Below are 24,176 nucleotides of genomic sequence, written 5' to 3'. Positions count from 1 at the left end.
AATTAAAATTATAGCTGCGCAGAGCAGAGCCTAGCTGCTATGTGATCAGTACGACTCATTATCTCTCAACAGACACAAGTGAACTTTACTTCCAGATGCTAATGTAAATAGCAATTAGCCATAAGCATAATGACTAATGGCTAGAATGAAAAGGAACAGGAAAATGATTTACCTGTCTCCTATGATAAGTATTTTAGTATATTTTACTTTGATGTATATAGGTTTAATAATTATTTTTTTCTTAAAACGATGTAAAACAGTGTTTTTATTTTTTATGTCAACTAAATAGTATGGCTGTCAAACGATTAAAATTTTTAATCAAGTTAATTACAGCTTAAAAATGAATGAATCATATTTAATCGCAATTCAAAACATCTATAAAATATGCCATAGTTTTCTGTAAATTATTGTTCAAATGGAAAGATAAGACACAAGATGGATATATACATACAACATACGGTACATAAGTAATGTCTTTATTTATTATAACAATAAATCAACAAGATAGCATTAACATTCTGTTAAAGCGATCCATGGATAGAAAGACTTGTAGTTCTTGAAAGATAAATGTTAGTACAATGTTATAGAAATTTTATATTAAAACCCCTGTTAATGTTTTCGTTTTAATAAAATTTGTAAAATTTTCAATCAAAAAATAAACTAGTAGCCCGCCATTGTTGATGTCAATAATTACACAATGCTCATGGGTGCTGAAGCCCATAAAATCAGTCGCACCCGAGCGCCAGCAAAGGGCGACAAAACTCCAAAAAACACAAGTAACAAGTGGACATTGCACTGTGCTGTCATTTTAATCTGTTTGAGCGGGGCATGTGCGTTAATAGCGTCAAATATTTCAACGTGATTACTTAAAAAAATTAATTACCGCCCGTTAACGCAATAATTTTGACAGCCCTACTAAATAGCAATTAGCCATAAGCATAATGACTAATGGCTAGAATGAAAACGAACAGGAAAATGATTTACCTGTCTCCTATGATAAGTATTTTACTATATTTTACTTTGATATATAGAGGTTTAATAATTATTTTTTTCTTAAAATGATGTAAAACACATAGTGTTTTTTTTTTTTTTTTATGTCAACTGTTTCAAGAAAGGAAGAAATTAATTTCATTCATTCAATGGACATTTTTTGAAGTAGAACAACTTGGAGGCCATTTAGCCTCATCGATGATTTCTGAAGGGTTATTTTTTTGTAAATATAATATTAAAACAACTTACTTTATATCTGTGTCTTTTAGGAGTATGTGTGGGAAGCATCTAATTACCTGGTGCGACAGGTGTTCAGTGGCCTGAAGGAGATGTTCACAGGGACAAGAGAGATCCAGGTCGGTGTGTTACATTAAAGTCTTCATTCTTTATTTAGTAATAGCTCTTAATAAGGACTTAAAGATTCAGTTTTTATTTTATCTAGACTATATATCCTACATCTCTACTGAGCCGGCCACTTTGAACTTTATCATTTTCAAGTTTCATTTGAGCTGAACTTAATGATGCTTCTATTTTGTTGAGCAATGATTGAAGTACCTACTGTACATTATACTGTACATAGTATACAAGTCACTACATTGCACTTGTCTATTGTAATGTAATTTCATCATACAGTGGATCACAAAAGTGAGTACACCCCTCGCATTTCTGCAGATATTTAAGTATATCTTTTCATGGGACAACACTGACAAAATGACACTTTGACACAATGAAAAGAAGTCTGTGTGCAGCTTATATAATAGAGTTAATTTATTTCCCCTCAAAATATAGCCATTAATATCTAAACCCCTGGCAACAAAAGTGAGTACACCCCTGAGTAAATACTTACATCCCTAAATATCCAAATTGAGTACTGCTTGTCATTTGCCATCCAAAATGTCAAGTGACTCGTTACAGGAGCGCTGTCAGCATTGCTGCAGAAATTGAGAGAGATTGCCATAACTTTTATGACCATAAGTTTTTGTTTAAAGGTACCTCAAATTGAAGTGATCTCTTTTGTGCAACCAGTTCACATATTTTGACAGCTACAACAAATAAGCACATATTCTTCCACAGTTGAAATATTCTGTTGCCAACTTGTGATGAGTAACTTCCAACTCCACTGAGAGTCATAGTTTTTCTCTTATTAATGACTAGTTCCTGGCACTATTAGGTGATAAAAATTGCCAACGGCGCACATTCATCACATACGCTCCATTTATAGCATCAGTACTTGCACCTGGCTGGGACTCTGTGCATTATCTTCACAAGCAGAGCACGGCCCTGCACTCTAATAGAACCAGCACGCGCTGCTGTGGTGCTCCACCCCTGGGAATTGAGCGGGACAGCCCGGGTTTGAGATAAAGAATTTACAGCCCCAAATCAATCCCGCAGCTGACCTCCTTCCTTCCTCGAACACGTCCCATTTATTCTTGGCACATTCTCCCCCTCGGCCCGCCACCTATCAATCCACTCATTGATCAGTTAGTCTCTAACTATCTAGTTAGTCCATCCGTCACTCCCCGGCTGTCTCCTTGTCTTTGTTTCTGGCTCAGACAGAGCTATAAGATGAGAACACATCCGCCCGGAGAAAGACTATGATCATCTATCTTCCTCACAGAAGTCTGTGCATGCGTGTGTGTGTGTGTGTGTGTCTGTGTGTGTGTGTAAAGAGGAACTTATTGTCATGACTAAGGCTTAAATACGAAATGGGGGCTTCACAAGAAACACTATTGAACTGTTTATGCAACAATCCCTTATCTATTTCTCAGCAAGTCAGCTACAATTGTTTGCCAAAAAGTTCATTCATGATTTATTGAAATTTAAATTATACAACAAGAACACTTTTATAATAAGCCTACTCACTGAACCGTGCCCCCTTTTCTGAACATGCACCCCTAATATAAATGGTAAAATGGTAAATGGACAGTACTTATATAGCACATTTATCTGCATGGTTACCATGCCCAAAGCGCTTTACATTAGATACACATTTACCCGTTCACGCACTCATTCACACACCAATGGTGCTGCTGCCATGCAAGGCGCTGTCATTGGAGGCAAATCAGGCACGTCGACAGTGGGCAGTCGTGCCCGGGAATCGAACCACTTACCCTTCGGTCCAAGGACAACTCCAGCGACCAACTGCGCCATGGCCGCCCCAGGCGGCTATCTATCTGATTTATTTCCTTTAGTGATCACAAATGTGCTTCAAACATGTGAATTGCATGATTTTTACCCGTGCCAGTAAATGAAACCAATGGAAGACTGAGGTTATGTATTCAGTTTCATTTATCTCTTTGTGTTCAAGATAATTCAAGAATACATAAAAGGATTATTAACAAACTTGCAGGATACTGTATGCATGTTTTAATAAGAAATTGAAGAAGTAATGGAATTCGGGGATAATGAGGTCAGTGGTCAAAGAGGTCAGAAAAGGAATTACGCAATAACTTAATCACGGTTTAATCTATTTGACCTAAATTTGCAAGGTAGGTGATATGATGAGAAGAGTAATAACATTTTGTGGTATTAGGCCAAAGGTAGAGTTCCCACTTTAGCAAATATCATGATGCTTTGAATCTGGCTGTTTAGGCAGGTGTCCGCACTCAGAGTGCAGCACGAGTTAATGTTGCATTTTGAATATTTAGATTTGGATCAGTACTTTTAGGACTGCAAAAAAAAAAATCATGATGATAAGATACATATTCATTTACTTTGCTTGCAATGGAAAAAACACAAAAGAGATTAGGGGGAAAAAAATAATTTCACACAAAACCTCAAAAATGGGCCGGATAAAAGTATTGGCACCCTCAGCCTAATACTTGGATGATAGAATAACTGCGAACAGCCGCTTCCGGTATCCATCAATGAGTTTCTTACAATGCTCTGCTGGAATTTTAGACCATAGAACTGCCATTTTCAGATCACTCCACAGGTGTTCTATGGGATTCAGGTCTGGACTCATTGCTGGCAACTTTAGAAGTCTCCAGTGCTTTCTCTCAAACCATTTTCTAGTACTTTTTGAAGTGCGTTTTGGGTCATTGTCCTGCTGGAAGACCCATGACCTCTGAGGGAGACCCAGCTTTCTCACACTGGGCCCTACGTTATGCTGCAAAATTTGTTAGTAATCTTCAGACTTCATAATGCCATGCACACGGTCAAGCAGTTCAGTGCCAGAGGGGGCAACGCAACCCCAAAACATCAGGGAACCGCCGCCATGTTTGACTGTGGGGACCGTGTTCTTTTCTTTGAAGGCGTAGTTTTTTCCCCTGTAAACTCTATATTAATGCCTTTTTCCAAAAACCTCTTAATTTTGTCTCATCTGACCAGACAACATTCTTCCCAAACATTTTTGGCTTTCTCAGGCAAGTTTTGGCAAACTCCAGCCTGGCTTGTTTGTGTCTCTGGGTCAGAAGTGGGGTCTTCCTGGGTATCCAACAATAGAGTCCCTTTTCATTCAGAAGTTGACGGATAGTACGTGTTGACACTGTTGTACCCTCGGCCTACAGGACAGCTTGAACTTGTTTGGATGTTAGTCGAAGGTCTTTATCCACCATCCACACAATCTTTCGTTTAAATCTCTCGTCAATTTTTCTTTTCCGTCCACATGTAGGGAGGTCAGCCACAGTGCCATGGGCTTTACACCTATTGAGACACTGCGCACGGTACATTCAGGTCTTTGGAGATGGACTTGTAGCCTTGAGATTGCCCATGCTTTCTCACAATTTTGCCTCTGAAGTCCTCAGACAGTTCTTTGTTCTTCTTTCTTTTCTCCATCCTTAATGTGGTACACACAAGGACACAGGACAGAGGTCGAGTCAACTTTAATCTATTTTAATTGGCTCAAAGTGTGATTTAGTTATTGCCACCACCTGTTATGTGCCACAGATAAGTAACAGGTGCTGTTAATTGCACAAAAAGCATCACATGATTTTTCAAAGGGTGCCAATACTTTTGTCCGGCCCATTTTTGGAGTTTTGTGTAAAATGAAAATGATTTACTAGTATCCCCCCCAATTTTTTGTGTTCTTTCATTGCAAGAAAAAAATAAATGAATATATTACTACCAAAGCATTTGTAATTGCAATCATTTTCTGGGAGAAATTGAGCATTATCTGACAGAATTGCAGGGGTGCCAATACTTTTGCCCATCAGTGTATATATACATATATATTCATATATACATATATATTTATATTTATTAACAACTGTTTGCTGCAAATCGATTTAAGGGCTCTGGATCTATTTGTGAAAGCATTTAAACACAATCCGTGCCATTTTGTCTAAAGCAATAACAAATATGAAACATTGATGTTTTTGACAATTTTGTTGCGGAAAGTTTTCAGGTACTTGAATGAAACCCATTCCTTTTCACATAATGGCCTAGCTAAAAAAGATGACGTGATGTAAAATCAAATGTTTTGCATTTTTTTTTCAATTTTGATTCAGTTGTGCTTAACTAATTGATGTATCAATCCAGATTGATTATAACGTCCTTAAATACTGTATGTCAAAATAAAGCAGTGGTACAAAGGCGTATAACGGCCACATTTAAAATATTAACATTTATCATACAATAAAACCCCATGTTGTTTATTTTTTTCTACCTGCTATTATGGGAATACAGTTTCATTTCCCAGAATCCTAATCATCCATCAGTTGGCTAGCCCATACTAGCAACTAGCAGCTGGCGGCGTTATTGTAAATCCCACTAGATTTCTATGCAGGACAAGCCTCACTGCCATCATTTTGGCTTCTGCATGGCAAGAAGGGTAGGATAGCCTCAATGTAACAAGATGAACATTCTAAACATGAAGTTTGGTCTTTATTACAGGACTGGCTGACGGAGAGTGCCAGACTCATATCTAAGGCGGGACACACCGTGCAGTGGGTGACGCCCCTGGGCCTGCCTATCATCCAACCCTACCACCACACACGTAACCAAATGGTAAGCAAACATACTGTATAGAAGCCACTATGTATTCAAACTGAGACACTTTTTACTAATCCATAAAATAACAACAAACTATCTTCAAAATATCTTTAAGCCCCATTCAGACATAGCATGAAAATCGGTAATGTGCCGGAATTTACCCGGCACATGATTTTAAACATATTTTACCGGCTCAGCTGACACGGACATTAGCTGGAACTTTATGGCTCGTGCTGTGTGTGAATGCATCAGGTAACGTACCGCTTAGCAACACAGAGATTGATAACGTAGCTACCTCGTGACCTCTGTAAAGTTCCTCATTTTTCTTCAGCGTGAGACGAAATAACTTTTGACAAAACAAAACATAACTATATCGATGGCAAATTAAATCCTTAACCTATCTGTTAGCATTTGGATAGGACGGTCTGTTAAATTTACTGATTGAGAGCAGAGGATGCAGAGAACAAGGTTAGATGGAGAGAACTGATTCGCTGTGGTGACCTCTGAAGAGAAAAGCCGAAAGGAAAAGAAGGAGGCAGTAGTAGTAGCATCAAGAGTCAACAGTGCATTTTCTTCATGTTATTATTTTTCAAATCAATGTTCTGATTGAGGTTGTCTGTTTTTTAGTCTCGTTTGTAACTAATACATTGAATAGTGTTTAATTCTCATGTTACTGTGTGTTTTTGAGTCTCATGTATGGTTTTCTTACGTGCTCTTACAGTGATACATCTACTTACAAAATTAATTTGTTCTGGAGGTAGTTTCGTAACTGGAAATTTCTATAAGTAAAGACATGTTTTTCATGTATATGCCCTAATCCATTTCAAGCACCCGAAAATTCAGACATAAATCTTTTATAATGCATAACAATGCATAAAAACATGTAACAAATTCACGGTGCAATTAGATTCTTGCACAATAAACATAAAATCAGGGTTGTGCATAATGTAAAAAAACAATAATAAAGAATAAATATGTATACACTCAAGTTAAGCTGTTGGAACACGAGGGGCAAATGAAGAGGACGCTGGGATACACACATGCACATACAGTAAAGGTCCTTCTTAGCCAATTAATGAAAGCTAGGCAATAGCCAATGGCAGGGCAGCTATAAGTTTGTTATGTTCGGTAAACTCTGGGAGCTGTGAGAACCAGCCATACTGTATTTCGTATCCTGAAATTTCCTTCGTAACAAGAGGCAATATTTTCCCGTTGAGGGGTGTCTTAATCTGAAAAATCTGTATTTAAACTAAGTAAGTAGAGGTACCCCTGTATTTCGTTCGTCTGTCGCTGTCTTCTTATTATTGTTGGGCCTCTTTTCAGGTCATCATTGTAAATGAGGTCAATGATAATACAATGAATGTCTCAGATCCAGTCTAAGTCTAATCTAAACGTGACCGAGCCAGTAAATGACCGGTATATTTCCGTTTCTAAAAGCCACGATCCAGGCGAATATTGTGGTACATTATGTCTGAAAGCAGCTTAGTCTATTTCTTCTTGACCAGTTGGCACCAATACTATCTTTGTTGTTTCTGCTTGCTGCAGTTTCATTTGCATTATAGTGCTAGCGCCGCATGCTTCCATTGAGTGTTTCTTTTTTATTTTAATACAAAGTTTCCTCCAGCGGGCCAACCAACGCTATCTCGCTTCTTTCATCATGTCATTAGCTTTGCGTCTCCCAACATTTTTTAAACCAAGGCACATATTTTAATTGAAGAAAATCTCAAGGCACACAACCAACAAAATAACACAAACTATATACATGTATATGCACTGAAACAATGATCTTACCCGTCCTTCAGTCCAAGGTCACTCATTCCATTTTGAACATACAGTGGGGCAAAGAAGTATTTAGTCAACCACTAATTGTGCAAGTTCTCCCACTTGAAAATATTAGAGAGGATTGATTCGGATGCATGGAGTAGAGATGGATGATAAAAAGAATGCATGAAATGCGGATATGATGACTCAGAAGAGCACCAGAGTCAAGAAGTGGTCAAGGTTGTGATCCCACTTTGAATACAGGGAAAAAAAAAACACAATAGACATTCACAGATAGTTAAATGTACAGGTAATTAACTAATATATAATGTCATAATCTTGAGCTAAAGTATGATGCAGCATTCATCAACATGATAGACAATTAACCAAAGACTTCATTCGTTATTGCAACAACTTTCATTAATTTTCCATGGAACATAACAACATAATTTTAAGATATACAGTATATCGTGTATATACAGTGGGGCAAATAAGTATTTAGTCAACCACTAATCGTGCAAGTTCTCCCACTTGAAAATATTAGACAGGCCTGTAATTGTCAACATGGGTAAACCTCAACCATGAGAGATAAAATGTGGGGGAAAAAAAACAGAAAATCACATTGTTTGATTTTTAAATAATTTATTTGCAAATCATAGTGGAAAATAAGTATTTGGTCAATACCAAAAGTTCATCTCAATACTTTGTTAAGTACCCTTTGTTGGCAGTAACGGAGGCCAAACGTTTTCTGTAACTCTTCACAAACTTTTCACACACTGTTGCTGGTATTTTGGCCCATTCTTCCATGCAGATCTCCTCTAGAGCGGTGATGTTTTGGGGCTGTCGTTGGGCAACACGGACTTTCAACTCCCTCCACAGATTTTCTATGGGGTTGAGATCTGGAGACTGGCTAGGCCACACCAGGACCTTGAAATGCTTCTTACGAAGCCACTCCTTTGTTGCCCTGGCTGTGTGTTTGGGATCATTGTCATGCTGAAAGACCCAGCCACATCTCATCTTCAATGCCCTTGCTGATGGAATGAGATTTTCACTCAAAATCTTGCGATACATGGCCCCATTCATTCTTTCCTTTACACAGATCAGTCGTCCTGGTCCCTTTGCATAAAAACAGCCCCAAAGCATGATGTTTCCATCCCCATGCTTCACAGGGGGTATGGTGTTCTTCGGCTGCAATTCAGTATTCTTTCTCCCGCAAACACGAGAACCTGTGTTTCTACCAAAAAGTTCTATTTTGATTTCATCTGACCATAACACATTCTCCCAGTCCTCTTCTGGATCATCCAAATGCTCTCTAGCGAACCGCAGACGGGCCTGAACGTGTACTTTCTTCAGCAGGGGGACACGTCTGGCAGTGCAGGATTTGAGTCCCTGGCGGCGCATTGTGTTGCTGATAGTAGCCTTTGTTACTGTGGTCCCAGCTCTCTGTAGGTCATTGACTAGGTCCCCCCGTGTGGTTCTTGGATTTTTGCTCAACGTTCTTGTTATCATTTTGACGCCACGGGGTGAGATCTTGCATGGAGCCCCAGATCGAGGGAGATTGACGGTCTTGTATGTCTTCCATTTTCTAATAATGTCTCCCACAGTTGATTTCTTTACAGCAAGCCTTTTACTTATTGCAGATTCAGTCTTCCTAGCCTGGTGCAGGTCTACAATTTTGTCTCTGGTGTCCTTCGACAGCTCTTTGGTCTTGGCCATAGTGGAGTTTGGAGTGTGACTGACTGAGGTTGTGGACAGGTGTCTTTTATACCGATGAGTTAAAACAGGTGCCATTAATACAGGTAACGAGTGGAGCCTTGTTAGACCTCTTTAGAAGAAGTTAGACCTCTTTAACAGCCAGAAATCTTGCTTGTTTGTAGGTGACCAAATACTTATTTTCCACTCTAATTTGGAAATACATTATTTAAAATTCAAACAATGTGATTTTCTGTTTTTTTCCCCCACATTCTGTCTCTCATGGATGAGGTTTACCAATGTTGACAATTACAGGCCTCTAATCTTTTCAAGTCGGAGAACTTGTACAATTGGTGGTTGACTAAATACTTATTTGCCCCACTGTATATCAACAGTGTAGAAGTGAAATGTTTTGCCTCAGCAAAAAACAGTAGATTATTTTTTAATGCAGAAAAAAAGGACAAAGATTCTTGTTTTAACCACTAAAAATGTTGCACACACAACTAATTCATGGCCAACTGCTAGCTGCTTCCCTTGCTGTGCTCTGGCAAAGTTTTAGAAACAAAGCATTGAATTGTGGGTAGTGCCTTCGCGTCCAAAACCATTTTCCATGTGATATAATTAGCCATCATTGGGATTGGTAAAATATTCAAATTGTTTTAAAGTTTTAATACTCACTGCTGTTGTGCTGTCCAGTCCTTTATCTTAAGAAATATTGTGCGTCGACAGAATATCCTCTACTGAGTAATGCATTATTTTGGAAAGTATTTTTTGGAGGTTCATTACATGAGTGGTAAAAACATAAAGGTTACGGTGGAGTATTTCAGATCTCTTAGCTAAGCTGACATTTTGTTCTGACCACCCCACATGCTATTCTCAACTGTTACATTTCCTGTATACTCGATACTTTCCCGAACCATTTTGTTCCGGCTAGAATGTCCAGGTCTTGATAGGTTGGGTGTTGGAGAGTGCATTGCTGATGGGTGTGTGTGATTGGCATGAGTGGACCTGACTGGAATGGAACACCACAACATCATTAGAGTTGTTTGTTACTATGAAGAGGCTGACAGTGACGCGTCTGAGAGATAGAAATGTCAGCGTGCCAGCACGTCTGCTGATAGCGCGGCAGGATAGATACTGTGTGTGTGGGTGGGTTGGTGCGTGCGTGCGTGTGTGTTTATGATTAGTTATTCTTTGTGTTCCGGTAGCACGGTTGTCCTCATTTTGAGTAACCCATTCTTAAGTCTTTATTGTATCTTTAGAAATGTGCCACAAAGGCTTTAAACTCAAAGTCGTTATCCTCCGTTACCACTTATATCAATGTAATTTTGGTGTTTTTTTTTTTTTTTTTTTTTTAACCATATACTGTAATTGTTGCACTATAAGGCGCACCTAACTAATAGCCGCCACCCACCAAACGTGACACGAAAACTGCATTTGTTCATAGGTAAGACGCACTGGACTATAAGCCACAGCTGTCATCACTGTATTATGGGATATTTACACCAAAGATATTAACCGGTAACACTTTATTTGACAGCGGCATTATACGACTGTCATAAAACCAAATGAACCGCAATTAAGCTTTATATCAATTGGCTGGAAAGCTTTTCATTTGGCCATAACTGCAGACAGTCAACCTCTGATGCCACCTGCTGTCAACACTGTTGTTGTCCAACATGCCTCCTAGCATGCATTGCAGCGCTCAAGATGTAAATAACAATCAAATTCATGTTATGTGCTAATTATTTATTCAGTTACTGTTCCAATTGTTCGATTAATATCTAGTTATGGTATTTGGTAACACTCTAACTGACAGTGGGGCCATAATACTGTCATTAGACAATCATAATTATGACATGACAGTCACGGGCAATAATGAATGCTTATAACAGATGTCATTTAGTGTTACCCAGCAAATTATTTCACTTTTGAATGGATGTAAAAGATCCAGCTGGACATAAAAGGAGTTTGTAACATAATTTGCCGGATGACACTTAATGACATCCGTCATATGCATTCAGTAATGCCCATGATAGTGTCATGTCATGATTATGACGGTTTTATGACAGTCTTATGGCGCCGCTGTCAAAAAAAGTGTTACCAATTACCGTAACTAGCATATAATGAAACTGGAAGCGTAAGTGAATTAATAATTAGCACAGAACAAGAATTTTGATTGTTATTTACATCTGTAGCGCTCTAATGCATACTAGGGGGCATGTGTTATTTATTAACTCAAATAAATCAATGAATAAGCCGCACTGGACCATAAGCCCCAGGATTCAAAATGAAGGAAAAAAAGTGGCTTACAGTCCGAAAATTACATTATTTCAAATGGCCTACCAGTGCATTTCAGAAAATTAAAACATGTTCGGAATTTTTTCCGCCGGTATTAAAAAAATAATAATAATAAATTGGAAGGCCACCTCATATTGAATTTCCAACATTTATTTAGAGGGTTTCTATAGCATTTGAATTTCTTGAGATGATTTTATTGCCTGGTACTGCTAAAGGTTTATCATGTTAATAAGAGAGAAGAATCAAGCCATTATAAAAAGTTACATATAATGTGTTTTACAACAATACGTAACCATATTTATAATGTCATTCAAGTGACTGGGGGATGACATGGTTCAATCGTATTTCAGTGCAATAACGTATAGATTTAACATTAATTACGCTTTAGATATACCTACATTACTGTACTGTTACTTGAAAATGTTTTACAGTATATGAGTAATTCTCAGTCTTATTCTTATTAGCTAAGTAAATGAAGGACGAAGACATACTGCATAGCAGATGCCTAACGCATGCAGGCAGCAAGGCCTTAAGCTTGCCCACTGTGCTGTCCTCTCTTAAGTATGACATCAAGCAGAGGGATGCATCAGAAGAGGGAGCGACACCTCTCTAGTAGGTGCAAGAGAGCTTCGCTGACAGATGGTGGCTCCCCTGAAGTTCCATCCCTCGTGCCTCCCTTTCCTCTGATTGGTTCTGCTTGGTTTAATGTCCAGCATGCACAAGGAGGACGATTAGCCCTTTGAAGCTAACACATACCCCAACAGAGTGACAATGAAGAAGCAGTACACATGACTTCCTTTATCCCCTGCTATAATAGCATCTTAATCCAGTTGCATCACTGCACAACAAAAATGAAAGTAACTTGTAGAAAGGTCACTTTCCCCCACGCATAGATGGATTAAATTCAATCTCCCAGTCTCCTCTCTGCCTCTTCAATCCAAGGCCATTGTGTTGCCGAGTGGGGTCATTTGTAATTAGACAAGGGATAGGATTGCAAAATGAGGAGTAGGGCACTGTAAGAAAACCAATAACCGTCGGAAAGTAGCTAAAAATATCAAGCGCTCAATGCAAAGCTTCTCCTCCCAATTCAACAAATGCGCTCAAATTTTTTTTACATTATTATTTTTATTTATTTATTTTTACCTGTCCTATTCAGCTGCTTGGCACGGAGTCTGGAAATCTGAGTGTCCGATTGGTCTGAACAGTTTTAATGTATCGCATGGAAGTAGGAAGTATGACATACTCCCTTTAAAGTGCGTACGACTGGAGAAAAAAAGTTTAAAATAGCATTATTATGTGAATAAGAATCATATTTGGAGACGATTCGACTATATACAATAATTTGGCAAAGCACAGATGACGAGAAATGAGTCTTTTAATCTGCCGGTTAGCCACGCCTACCATTATAGGGCTTTAACGTCCCCAACAGGAGGATGACGTCGGCAGGAGAATGCTTTCATCTGTTTTACTATTCAGCTCATTGAGGGGGAATTATTCAGAACGCGGAAAATGCAACGAAGAGAGCTACAAAATGTCATTGTTTCAGTCTCTCTAGTCCAATAATTGTACAGGATATTCTTTTTATATAAGTATTTTTCCCCAATGGCTAAATAAATGGTATGGTCATGAAAAATAAGTCTTGTGCTAAATGGAATATGAAATAATAAAAATGTATTTATTCAGTACGACATGGCAAAATAACTCCATAATAGTCTAAACTGTCAACTTCACCTTTACTGTCGCACCTCCCCAAAGATATTTTATGCCACCGTAGCTAGTCGGGCTTTTGTCATTTCCCTGCCCCGGCTTCGGAGAATGTAAACAAACCAAGAGGCGTGACAGCTAGCCGACATGCTAACCCGAACCGAGTAATGTTTCAAAGTCATCGGAGCGAAAACTCAAAAATAACTAGCCCGGATTATTTCACACCGCGGCGGGGTTGTCGATTGTCTTCGCCGTTTGGCAACCCGCCCAGCGGCGAGCAAGTTAGAGCTCGTCGTTCCCCTGCTGAGGGCAGAGGGCTCGTTTGCGGGGAAGCTGCTGGACAATGACTGCCGGACAAACCGGTCGACGTCGCAGGAGCGCGTAGCTGCCAAATGGTCAACACTAATGTGGCAAAATAATGCTTTACTACACGGCGAAGATGTAAACAAAGAGTCATAGGAGAGTGGCTGCAGTTGTTGTGCAGCTGTTATGGCAGAGTGTGTCTGAGGAGAGCTTTTTTACCTGCCCATCCATGATCAAACGTAAGTAAATAGTCCTTTATTTAAAGCAAGTTTGTAATGTTTACTTTGTACTTGCTATATTCGCGGCCATTTTTAACACAAAGTTGCAATTTCTGATCGGGTGGAAAATTTGACAGAACACCGGGCACACGAAGCGGGCAATAAGCCGAGTATAGTGCTCACCCGGCAGGGGGATGTGCGGCAAGCCGTCGGCCGGTTGTAAAATGGGCATATCAGCCACAAAATGCAAGCCACCTCCATATTAAAATGATCCCAGTGTTTGACATAATACAAAACACAATGTTTACTCACTTCCTCTTAAGTCCAATGGTCCCAAAGTAGGAGGGCTTGTTTTGGCCAATATCCGCATGTGAATGGGAACCTTTTGAAATCCCAAAAAGACTCACATGCCTCTCCCTGGTGTAGCAACATTTTTCTGCAGCCGTTTGGCTGGCGTGATGCGAAAAATAAACAAATTAATCTGCAAAATCAGCTGAATTTGCAATCCATCTGCATGCTATAAAGCAATGCTGTAATGTGAGATGCTGACCCGGGTGACGTCACATTCGCATTCGTTCTAAACCCGAGACTGGAGCCGGAAGTCACTCATTTTCATGGCGCGGGATTCAAAATTTGATTATATAAAACGATCACTTTCAAACACATCCAAGCGGTCCATGTCGTTCAGGAACATAAAACACTGCGTGAAATATGAAATAAACATGCTTTTCAGATTCAGAGATTCAGATTCAGAATATTTATTGTCATTGTTACAAAAAGCACAACGAAACTTTGTTTGGAGCATCCATTCAGCTAAGTTAATAAAGTGTGAAACCCATATAATAAATACCCATAAGTACCAAGTGTAAACATTGACACAGTATTAGACATAAGTCCAAAAAAATATTCAACAGCATCATAAAGTGATGTCAGTGCTAAAGTGCAGAGCAAAAATACACCTGATAAGAACAGTTATAAATCAGTGTTATAGATTCATAACTGGTGTCATACGCACTTTAATGTATCACATGGGAGAATGACATACTCCCATTGTGATCATTCGACACAAGAAGAACAGAAGAAAAGAGAGGAGAGCACAAAGAAGCACAAACAACAACAAGAAGAAATTAATTGAACACCTACACTAACTATGAATATGTTGGTGCTATCGTTAGCTAATTGCATTTCAGGTTGACGGCGTGTGGGGGGCCTGATGACCACGGAGAAAGAGGAGGGTGGGTAGAATCCGAAAGATAAGTGATTGTGAGGGGTGAAGTTTACACAAATCAGCAATGTGAGGTGTAGAACCCAGTATTTGTGTGAATCCCTTGTGAGTGTGAATATGTTGGCATCCTGTTCTATGCTGCCTGATCACTAATCCTGACACAGAGTTTTTCTACTTGAGTCTAACTGCACCTAGTCATGCGTGAATTTCATCAGACATGTGGTAGTCCTGCAGATGAGTGGAAATCTCGAACCAGCGCAATTTTTACTTCCTAGACAGTAGGGGGCAGTTTGCGTGATTCACATTGGAAGGAGACAGCATCAGCACAACAAAACCGCCATTGCAAGCAGTGGCGTTTCTTTTATCAAAACTATGGAACAGTATCCATTTACATGTTATTTTATCTTAAACATAGTCATTAGAAAATTATAATTGTAAGAGAACACTACTAATTGTACTAATAAAAGCTAAATAAATATTCAGATTGCGTTTCAAATTGATTTAAACTATTGCTTTCTCCTAAGGAAAAGTACAATTTTATCTTAACATTTTTTTCTTTTTCAAGTTCATCCTTGTAAGTTTCATTCTTAGAAATGAATTTATTGTATAATCAAAGTTTTTTATTAAACTGTACTTTTTTCTGAAAATGTTACTCATTTGTGCTTGAGCATTATAGAGTGTGTCCAAACACTTGCCACGTTTACATGGAGCCAAATATTCCAATTACAATCGGAATATTTGTTCAAACCGAATAAATGTGTTCCATATAAACACCTCATTCGGAATGAACAGGCCCAAACCGAATGGAATTTCATTCCGATTCACAGGGGTGGAATATTCCTTTTCCCAAACCGATTAGAAGTAAAATTATATCATGTAAACAGGGAAGCGGAATGGTGTCTGGTTGCGTTCTTTCTGCGCATTCTCCGTACTGACGTGGTGACGTCACTTGGTGACGTAAGTAACGTCACATGCAACATGGCTTCCAAGTACACGCACAGCGCACCCACACAACTTTTTAAATGAACGGCGTATCATTCTGAAGTAAGCCTGAACGATATATCGTTTAAACATCGCCATCGCGATGTGCGTGTGCGCAATAGTCCCATCGCAAGCACGTGCGATAGTTTTTCTTTTTTTTGATCCACATACGCCTCACTTTCTGGTCTGCGCACAGCCTCCTACCCTCCCTCTCCCAGCCTTTTGATCCTCTCAGTCACTGCGGCACAACAATGGCTTTGATCTGGCCAAAGAAGCAGACTTCACACGGGCATCTGTCAATCATCGTTTAACTTGTTAAACAGTTGTAAGGAAGCCGCGCTGGAATGAATGTGTGTACTGTGGGGACGTTGGCGACATTTAAATGCCAGAAGTGATCATGAGGAGTTTGAAAGTTCTACATGTCACTTCAACGGTCTCAGCTAATGTAGATAAACAGAAGCATTTAATAAAGCCAAGCATTTATCTGCTACAGTACTTTATTCTTGTTCAAAAATGATTTGGTTGGACAGTTATGTTTAAAACTTATCATAATTATGAAATTTGAAGTGCTTAAAAACCATTTATTTATATACATTTTTTTAAATCACTTTGGGGGGGGGGGGTGACAAAAAAACATGTCTTATACATGGTTACCCAAAAAAAAAGTTTACACTGCCATAATACAAATTAAATGCCATGTTTATTCAGTTTAGAATTAGAATTGAATCACAAATTATACATTATTATAAAGAACATGTACAGTACACTCTATTTTTCAATGTGTCCTCCCTTAAGTGTCAAAACAGCCTCCAGGCGCCTGCGGAACGCTTCTTTATGTAGGATGCTGTCATCTTTTCCCAAGATCTAACAATGGACCTCTCCAAGGCTGCCACAGAAGTTTGTGGCTTCTTACAGGCACTGTCCTCCACAGTTGCCCATATGCTATAATCCAGGGGATTGAGATCTGGACTCTGGGGTGGCCACATATCACCTTGTCAATCAACTTTTTGGTCCGCACAGATCGGCACTTCCAGACCCAGGTTTTCGTGAGGCTGTTCCAATATCTTTCAGCTTCTTTTTAACTTTGTAGACTGCACATCTGGATATTCTCAGATTTGCTGCAATCTCAGTAGGTGTCAGACCGGCACGCAGCAATTCAGGTACAGCTAAAGTTTTCTTCATTTTCAGCAGAAGCACAGGAATTGTAGAGACGAGAGATTACCAGCTGACCTTAATGAATCACTTAAGCATGACAACCTATTTAGATATGTTTCAATGGCTTTTAAACAAGCAGTCAACTGAGTGTAAACTTTTTTTTGGGTCAACCTGTATGTATCTCTTTCCAATGCTAAATCTGAATAAATACATTGGGCACAAAAAATCACACACACACACAAAAAAAAAAAAAAATTAAATGGGGGGGTGGGCTACTTCGCGGTTTTTCACTTATCGCGGCGGGTTCTGGTCCCCATTAACCGCGAAAAACAAGGGATGACTGTACACTGTGGTGATCTAAAGTCTTTCCAAACAGCTATTTAAGTCATCTTGTGAAAATATCTTGAAAAAAATATATATAATTTTTTAAAATATTGCAATATAATATCGCAATATATCGTAAACCCCCAAAAAATCGCAGCAATAGTTTTTCCCAATATCGTTCAGGCCTATTCTGAAGTTTTGTTTCCACTCGAAAAGTTAAAACAGCAGCTGATCTGACGATCGATCTCCATGTTTTGCAACGTGACGCTTTGTTTTGATTAATCTGCGCATGTCAGACGGCAGTTGTCAAACGTCCTTTCGGAATAAAGGCAGTCACATGTAAACGCTGGATCGGAATAGATGAAGTGACATGTAAACAGCTGATGTGAAATTTCCATTCGGAATGATTTGAATCGGTATGAATAAAAGTCAGCATGTAAACGTGGCTAGTGTTCTTTCAGGGCCATATCACAAAAATCAAAAGAACACAAGGACCACCTTGAAATTTTTCAACTTTAATCTATCAAACATGCAAAACCTGTCATTCTTAACCTTACCAATTTACACCATTACTGATGACATGGACCACGTCCTAGTTTTAATCGCGATTTACAAATTTCAAGAATGCAAGTGCACGTGTTGTACAGGTATTTCTCTGTAAACGGTTTAAAATTAAGTTTATAATCTACGTTTGCTGACTTTTGGGTAAGAGGTGGTGTTCACTGGTTGCTAGCCAATTGCAGGTCTTTTGCCAAGTAGCACAAACGCACAGATCTAAACAAGTACTTCTAATGGCTGAAGACGGTGGGTAAATGAGAGTAGAATGGAGCGTGAACGTACATTAGAGGCTGCTTAACAGGATTGTGAGACACTAATCGGATCAGAGGTCACTCTGGCTCATATTCTTTGTTTATTTTTCATTCACATAACAACCCCCACACAACACCACACCAACCCCCATCTCACGCAAGGGTATAGTAAAATCTCACTCCCTGCTAACGGTGGCACAGGAGTGTCCTCATCTGGATTGGTGAGATTTTACTGAATTTGTACTGTACGGCAGGAGGGCTCAAAATCTTACTTTGTTCATCTTTTTGTATTTTCTTGTCTGTGTTCTTTGTCTTCTTCCTTGTTTTTTTTTTTTTTTTTTTTTTTTTTTTTTTTTTTCTTCTGGGTCTTCTTGTTCTTTGTGGTGAGGACACCAACTAAAATGGTTACTCCTCTGATATTTGTGGACAAATTAAAGTGGGATTTCATAGTTATATTCTAGAAATATATAAGCGTCAATCCTTGGAGCCTGATTTTTAATGTTTTGTCTCAGGGCTACTTAATTGCAGATTTACAGTTGCCTGTAGATTTGCTTTTCTGGTGTGCTTATCATGCCTCTAAGCTCATGAAACTTTCGGGGAGCTGGATGGTCATAGTTTGTTGAACTTGTTCAGTTATTAGTGTCACAACAGGCATATGATTTAAACTGCTCTATGCGGCAATAAGCAACACAATTATGTTTAGTGATTTTCTTTTACAGTTACCAATTTCTTTGGATTATAAGTCGCACCAGCCAAAAAAAATCATGATAAAGAGGAAAAGAACACAGTTTCACTGGAGTATAAGTCACATTTTGGGGGAATTTTATTTTACCAGAAACAAAATAACAAACCCTTAACATTCACTTATTCATTCATTCAACGTCTGAACCACTTATCCTCACGAGAGTCATAGGAGGGCTGCAGTCTATCTCGGCTAACAACGACCAGGAGGCAGGGTACAATCTGAACTGGTTACCTTAAGCATTATAGTCATAACAATAAAATCAAGAAAAACAAGCTACCATAATTTTCTGACTATAAACCACTACTTTTTTCCCTCATTTTGAATCCTGCGGTTTATAGTCCAGTGTGGATTATTGTTGATTTATTTGGGATAATGGTAACGCGTTATTTGACAGCGGATTCTAAGACTGTCATAAAACCGTCATAATTATGAGAAGACACTATCATGGGCATTAATGAATGCTTATGACGGTTATCATTTAGTGTCATCCGGCAAATTATGTCACTAACTCCATTTATGTCCAGCTGGGATCTTTTACATGAAAAGTGAGTTACTGTCAAATAAAGTATTACCAAATACCATTACTAGCAATTAATGAAACAACTAGAACAATAACTGAAGAAATAATTAGTACGCGGAACATGAATTTTGATTGTAATTTACATCTGTAGCGCTGCAATGGATGCTAGGAGGCATGTTGGAGGACAACAGTGTCAACAGCAGGTGGCAGCAGAGGTTGACTGTCTCCCCCAAGGGAGCAGTGATGGTCAAATGAAACTTCTTGAAGCAATGAAGCTTTGCAGCCAGTTGGTTCAAAGCTGCTTCGGCTTCATTTGGTCTTATGGCAGTCTTATGATGCCGCTGTCAAATAAAGTGTTACCGGTTAATATCTTTTGGTGTAAATTTCCCTTTATACAGTGAAGACAGCAGTGGCTTATAGTCCATTACGGCTTATCTATGAACAAATGCTGTTTTCGTGTCAAATTTGGCGGGTAGCGGCTTATAGTCAGGTACACCTTATAGTCCAATAGAAAATTATGGCATATAGGCATCTATTAACGTAAATTAATAACAATGATTCGGGTAACAATAGCCCAAACAATACATTTAACTTGTTTACCAAACTCTTGATCTCAACTCAAATCACTGTCAAATCTATTAGTCCCCATCTTCAGTGTCACTTTTGAACAACTGTCACCTCTCAAAGTGGAGGTAATGCCTACATCAAAGACTACACCTGAAGACAATAATAACTGGAAAAAAATGATCAGATGATATTTGACAGATATACAGAGTGTCTGAATCTTTTCATGAATGACACGAATATTTTGTGATATGAATGTTTGACTTTGTGTTAGTGGCACCGTAGCACGGGTTGAGCGAGCGGGTTTAGAAATTCAGATGCTGGGAAAGTATGTAACTCCAAATGTCACCGCGATACCCTCTGCGTCTCCTTTGGCATCAGAACCAGGTTGAGCCATTCCCTCGGGTTACAAGAGTTTCCGTTGATCTTGCAGGATTCTGTGGCATTTTGAGGTGAAATCTTAATTAATGCGGCCACGGTTTCAAGGACGAGGGGGAAGGTTTGGTCAACAGAGTGCAATTTGCGCGAACACAGTACATGGATGTGAACATTAGATGAACATTTGAGGATTGAAGCTTTGTGTTATCAACTGGATGTGATGAATAGGGACAGCTTGATTCTGTGGTTACTGATTGTTTTTGTACTCATATCCATCTGGATGGCATTCTCAGGTGATTTAAACCGCAGGTGCCCGTCCTCCCTCCAGGTTGGTCAAGGTCTCTTTCATCATAGTGTTCAGCTCGGTCCCATGCAAAGATCATGCATTTATAAAGAAAAGATGTGCAGTACAATGTACAATAACGCTGATATTTACTACCTGGCCTTCCATTTATCACACCAAAGGTAACCTCCATTATTTTCACACTAAGCCTTTCACATTAAACTTCCCCTTATCCTTGCTCAGACATGCCAGGGCATAAAGATGAAGAGGAACATGATGGACAGAACCTCCCCCACCCTCGCAACAACCTCGCACAAGCATTGATGTGTGAGATAGCAGATGTGGCATAGACTAATAGGCTTTTCTTCACACTGTGCCACTTTTTTCAAATTGTTTTCTTGATAAATGTGTGATTATGTCATTCATCCCACCAAGACCTTCAAGCAATTGACTAGACGCATCAAAGTGAGTTGCTTAGTGACTCGCTCAATGTGGCTGAGGTAGACTTTAATCCGTGTAAAGGCGTCACCTTAATTTTGTAATATGTCTGCCTTCCTTCAAGCCAGCTGTTTATTCTGTGGGATCCCATGTTAAGCTTATTTGATTGTCAAATAAAGATATTTTTGCTAGATACACTCTGCCTCTTTATACTGTATATTTAATATACAAAGGAATCTCTTTAGTCATAATGATATAATTTCTTTGTCTTTTGTTTCTGCAGCTCAGGAGCGTCATCCAACACATTAACCTCCAGATCAGCCATGACACCAAACAGTAAGTGATACTTTGACCCTCAATATTCTTAGCACAGTGGTTGTTGTGTGGCTCTTTTAGTTACATTTTTTAAATTATTCTTAATTATGCAAACTGAATAAAAGCCCAATTTAATTGGGCTAAGACGTTTAAATATAAAAAGACACATTATGACCTGTTGAACGAGTAACAGTTACACCACCTTAGCAAATAATAAGACCTATACAGTGGTACCTCGACATAAGATCGCTTCGACACACGATCTTTTCAACATCTGACATAAAATTTGACTCGCCATTTCCTTCTACATCCGACGCCATGCTTGAAATACGACGATTTAGGACAGCGCCGCAGTTTTTCTGGTTTCCCGCAAGACGGGCGCACGGCGGATTTTCTTGTGAGAGAAATCAACATGGGTTCCAATAATTAAAGAATAAAAAAAAGGTGAGGCTTACCATTGAAATGATTATGGAAATGATAGAAAAATACGACCGTGGTGTGCCGTCCGTGAACTGGCTCGACAATACAGCCATAAAATGTCTACGATCTGGACAGTCCTCATCCGACCTCAGTTCACCAGTCTTTATAAGTTAAGGTGACAATTATTATTGTGGCAACATCGCCAAAAAATCGCTAGCTTCTTCAGGTTTTTAATAATTTATTCCAGAACTTGTGCATCTCAACATGCTTACTGTCCGCCACAGCTGAACAAAGTGAAAGTAAAATGTCCTCTCTCACTCTGTGAAGTCAGCCACGCAGTGGGTTCAGGTACACCACGCAAAACACATCCGCCATAGAGCTCGATTCATTACATTATTACAGGTGTTATGATTATTATTACTACCGTATTGGCCCGAATATAAGACGGCCCTGATTATAAGACGACCCCCTCTTTTTCAAGACTCAAGTTTGAAAAATAGACTTTTTGAACACCAGATTAATTTATATACAGAAAATAATTACACTACATCTGAAACAAATGATTATAACAATATATTTGAGTGAAAAAGCATGTTATTTTGCCTCATTCAAATATTAATATCTGAACATTTAAATATGTAAACTAAAGTGCAATCACATTTGTAAATGAATGGCTTCTGGGTTTTGAAATGTAAATAAACCAATCTATTGTGATAAAACAACAAAATTGCAATAACTGCATTAACCATCAAATTGAAGTCTAACTATAACTGTAGTCTTGAAACAAATCTGAATAAGGAAAAACATTGCAATAAAATAATGCAAACTTGTTAAACTTGAGAGTAGCTGAGATTTGTCATGACAGAACATCGCTTCAATGATATCTGGTGCCATCTAGCGTCGTGAATGGGTATAATGTCTAGACCGCGAATATAAGACGACCCCCACTGTCTTATATTCGGGCCAATACGGTGATATCATATTATCATAGCGATTTTTATTCATAATTTATTTGTTTTCCTCCGTGTAACTGCTATTTGCAATAGTACTAGCAGCATTTATTAAGGATTTAGTGTAGGTTTTCGGTCTGTGGAACGAATTAATGGAATTATAATGTATTCTTATGGGAAAATCCTGCTCGACATACAACCATTTCGACTTACAAACAAGGCTCTGGAACGAATTAACTTCGTATGTAGAGGTACCAATGTATTGACATTTTTTTTCCCATATAAGTGACAGATCTAACAATATTCTTGTTATTTAGAGACTTGCCCTTGCCACAGTCAGAGCAGAAAGTTTCCCCTTTGTGCACGCATTTGCACATTTTCAGAAATAGGCAGGCCACAAATTACCTGACAAAGTAATTTCACACTTGATGTGTGGTCAGGCAGTTCAGAGACTTTTTGTATACCAACATTTTCAAAATTAATTTTCCATGTCCCATGAAACTCCTAAAATCCTTTTTCCTAAAATGTCTGTTGAACTTTCACTTTTACAAGCTTTTGAAATAAACTTTTCTACAATAGTAATGCATATGTAGTTTTGGATGCGTGTAGCGTGATTCTGATTAAGTCGGCATGGGTGAAGGTCTGTGTCCTATATGTGTCCTGTGAGTTTGCTAAGTGACAGTCCATGTCAGAAAATGATATGTGACCTGAAGGGTGAAACAGAATGTCTTTTCTCAAAGGTGAGGAGGATAAAGGTGAGTGTGGTACTTAAGCCAGAAGAGCAGTAGACAGATGATGTAGATGCGTCAAGAGGGAGGGATGACAAAGATGACAGACGTGCTCTTTTTGACATCTGCTGCAGAGATCAGCATCAGTACATTTCGAAAGGGATGTGACATGAATAGATTTTTTTAAAAAATATTATAAGCATTGGTTGAAAACGCACACATAGAGTTGAAAGCTGAAAAAGTATTACCACCACTCTGGCGTTGACTCATTCAACCCTTATTGACTAATGCACAACACAGGGTCGACAAAGGAATCCTGAGATGTACTTGGTTTGAATGAAATGCAGCAAACACCCTGTTGTAAAAAGATGTTTGAAAGTTTTCCCAGAGGAGAAGCTCACATTTTCACTTCTCATATTAGTTCTATGAAGAATGAATTA

The 24,176-nt window shown here is 38.8% G+C and overlaps 1 protein-coding gene across 1 annotated transcript in view; it reads left to right on the top strand.

The window, feature by feature from the left end:
* Nucleotides 1-24,176, top strand: part of polrmt (polymerase (RNA) mitochondrial (DNA directed)) — a 128,938-nt gene that overhangs the window by 79,624 nt on the left and 25,138 nt on the right. The window contains exons 14-16 of the mRNA XM_057841366.1: nucleotides 1,260-1,346; nucleotides 5,824-5,937; nucleotides 21,607-21,659. Of these exons, the coding sequence (XP_057697349.1) occupies nucleotides 1,260-1,346; nucleotides 5,824-5,937; nucleotides 21,607-21,659 (254 nt within the window). The remainder of the gene's footprint in view (nucleotides 1-1,259; nucleotides 1,347-5,823; nucleotides 5,938-21,606; nucleotides 21,660-24,176) is intronic.

The sequence above is a fragment of the Corythoichthys intestinalis genome, chromosome 7 (assembly GCF_030265065.1).
Source record: "Corythoichthys intestinalis isolate RoL2023-P3 chromosome 7, ASM3026506v1, whole genome shotgun sequence".
Taxonomy (NCBI): domain Eukaryota; kingdom Metazoa; phylum Chordata; class Actinopteri; order Syngnathiformes; family Syngnathidae; genus Corythoichthys; species Corythoichthys intestinalis.
This window is presented reverse-complemented; position numbering and strand designations above follow the sequence as displayed.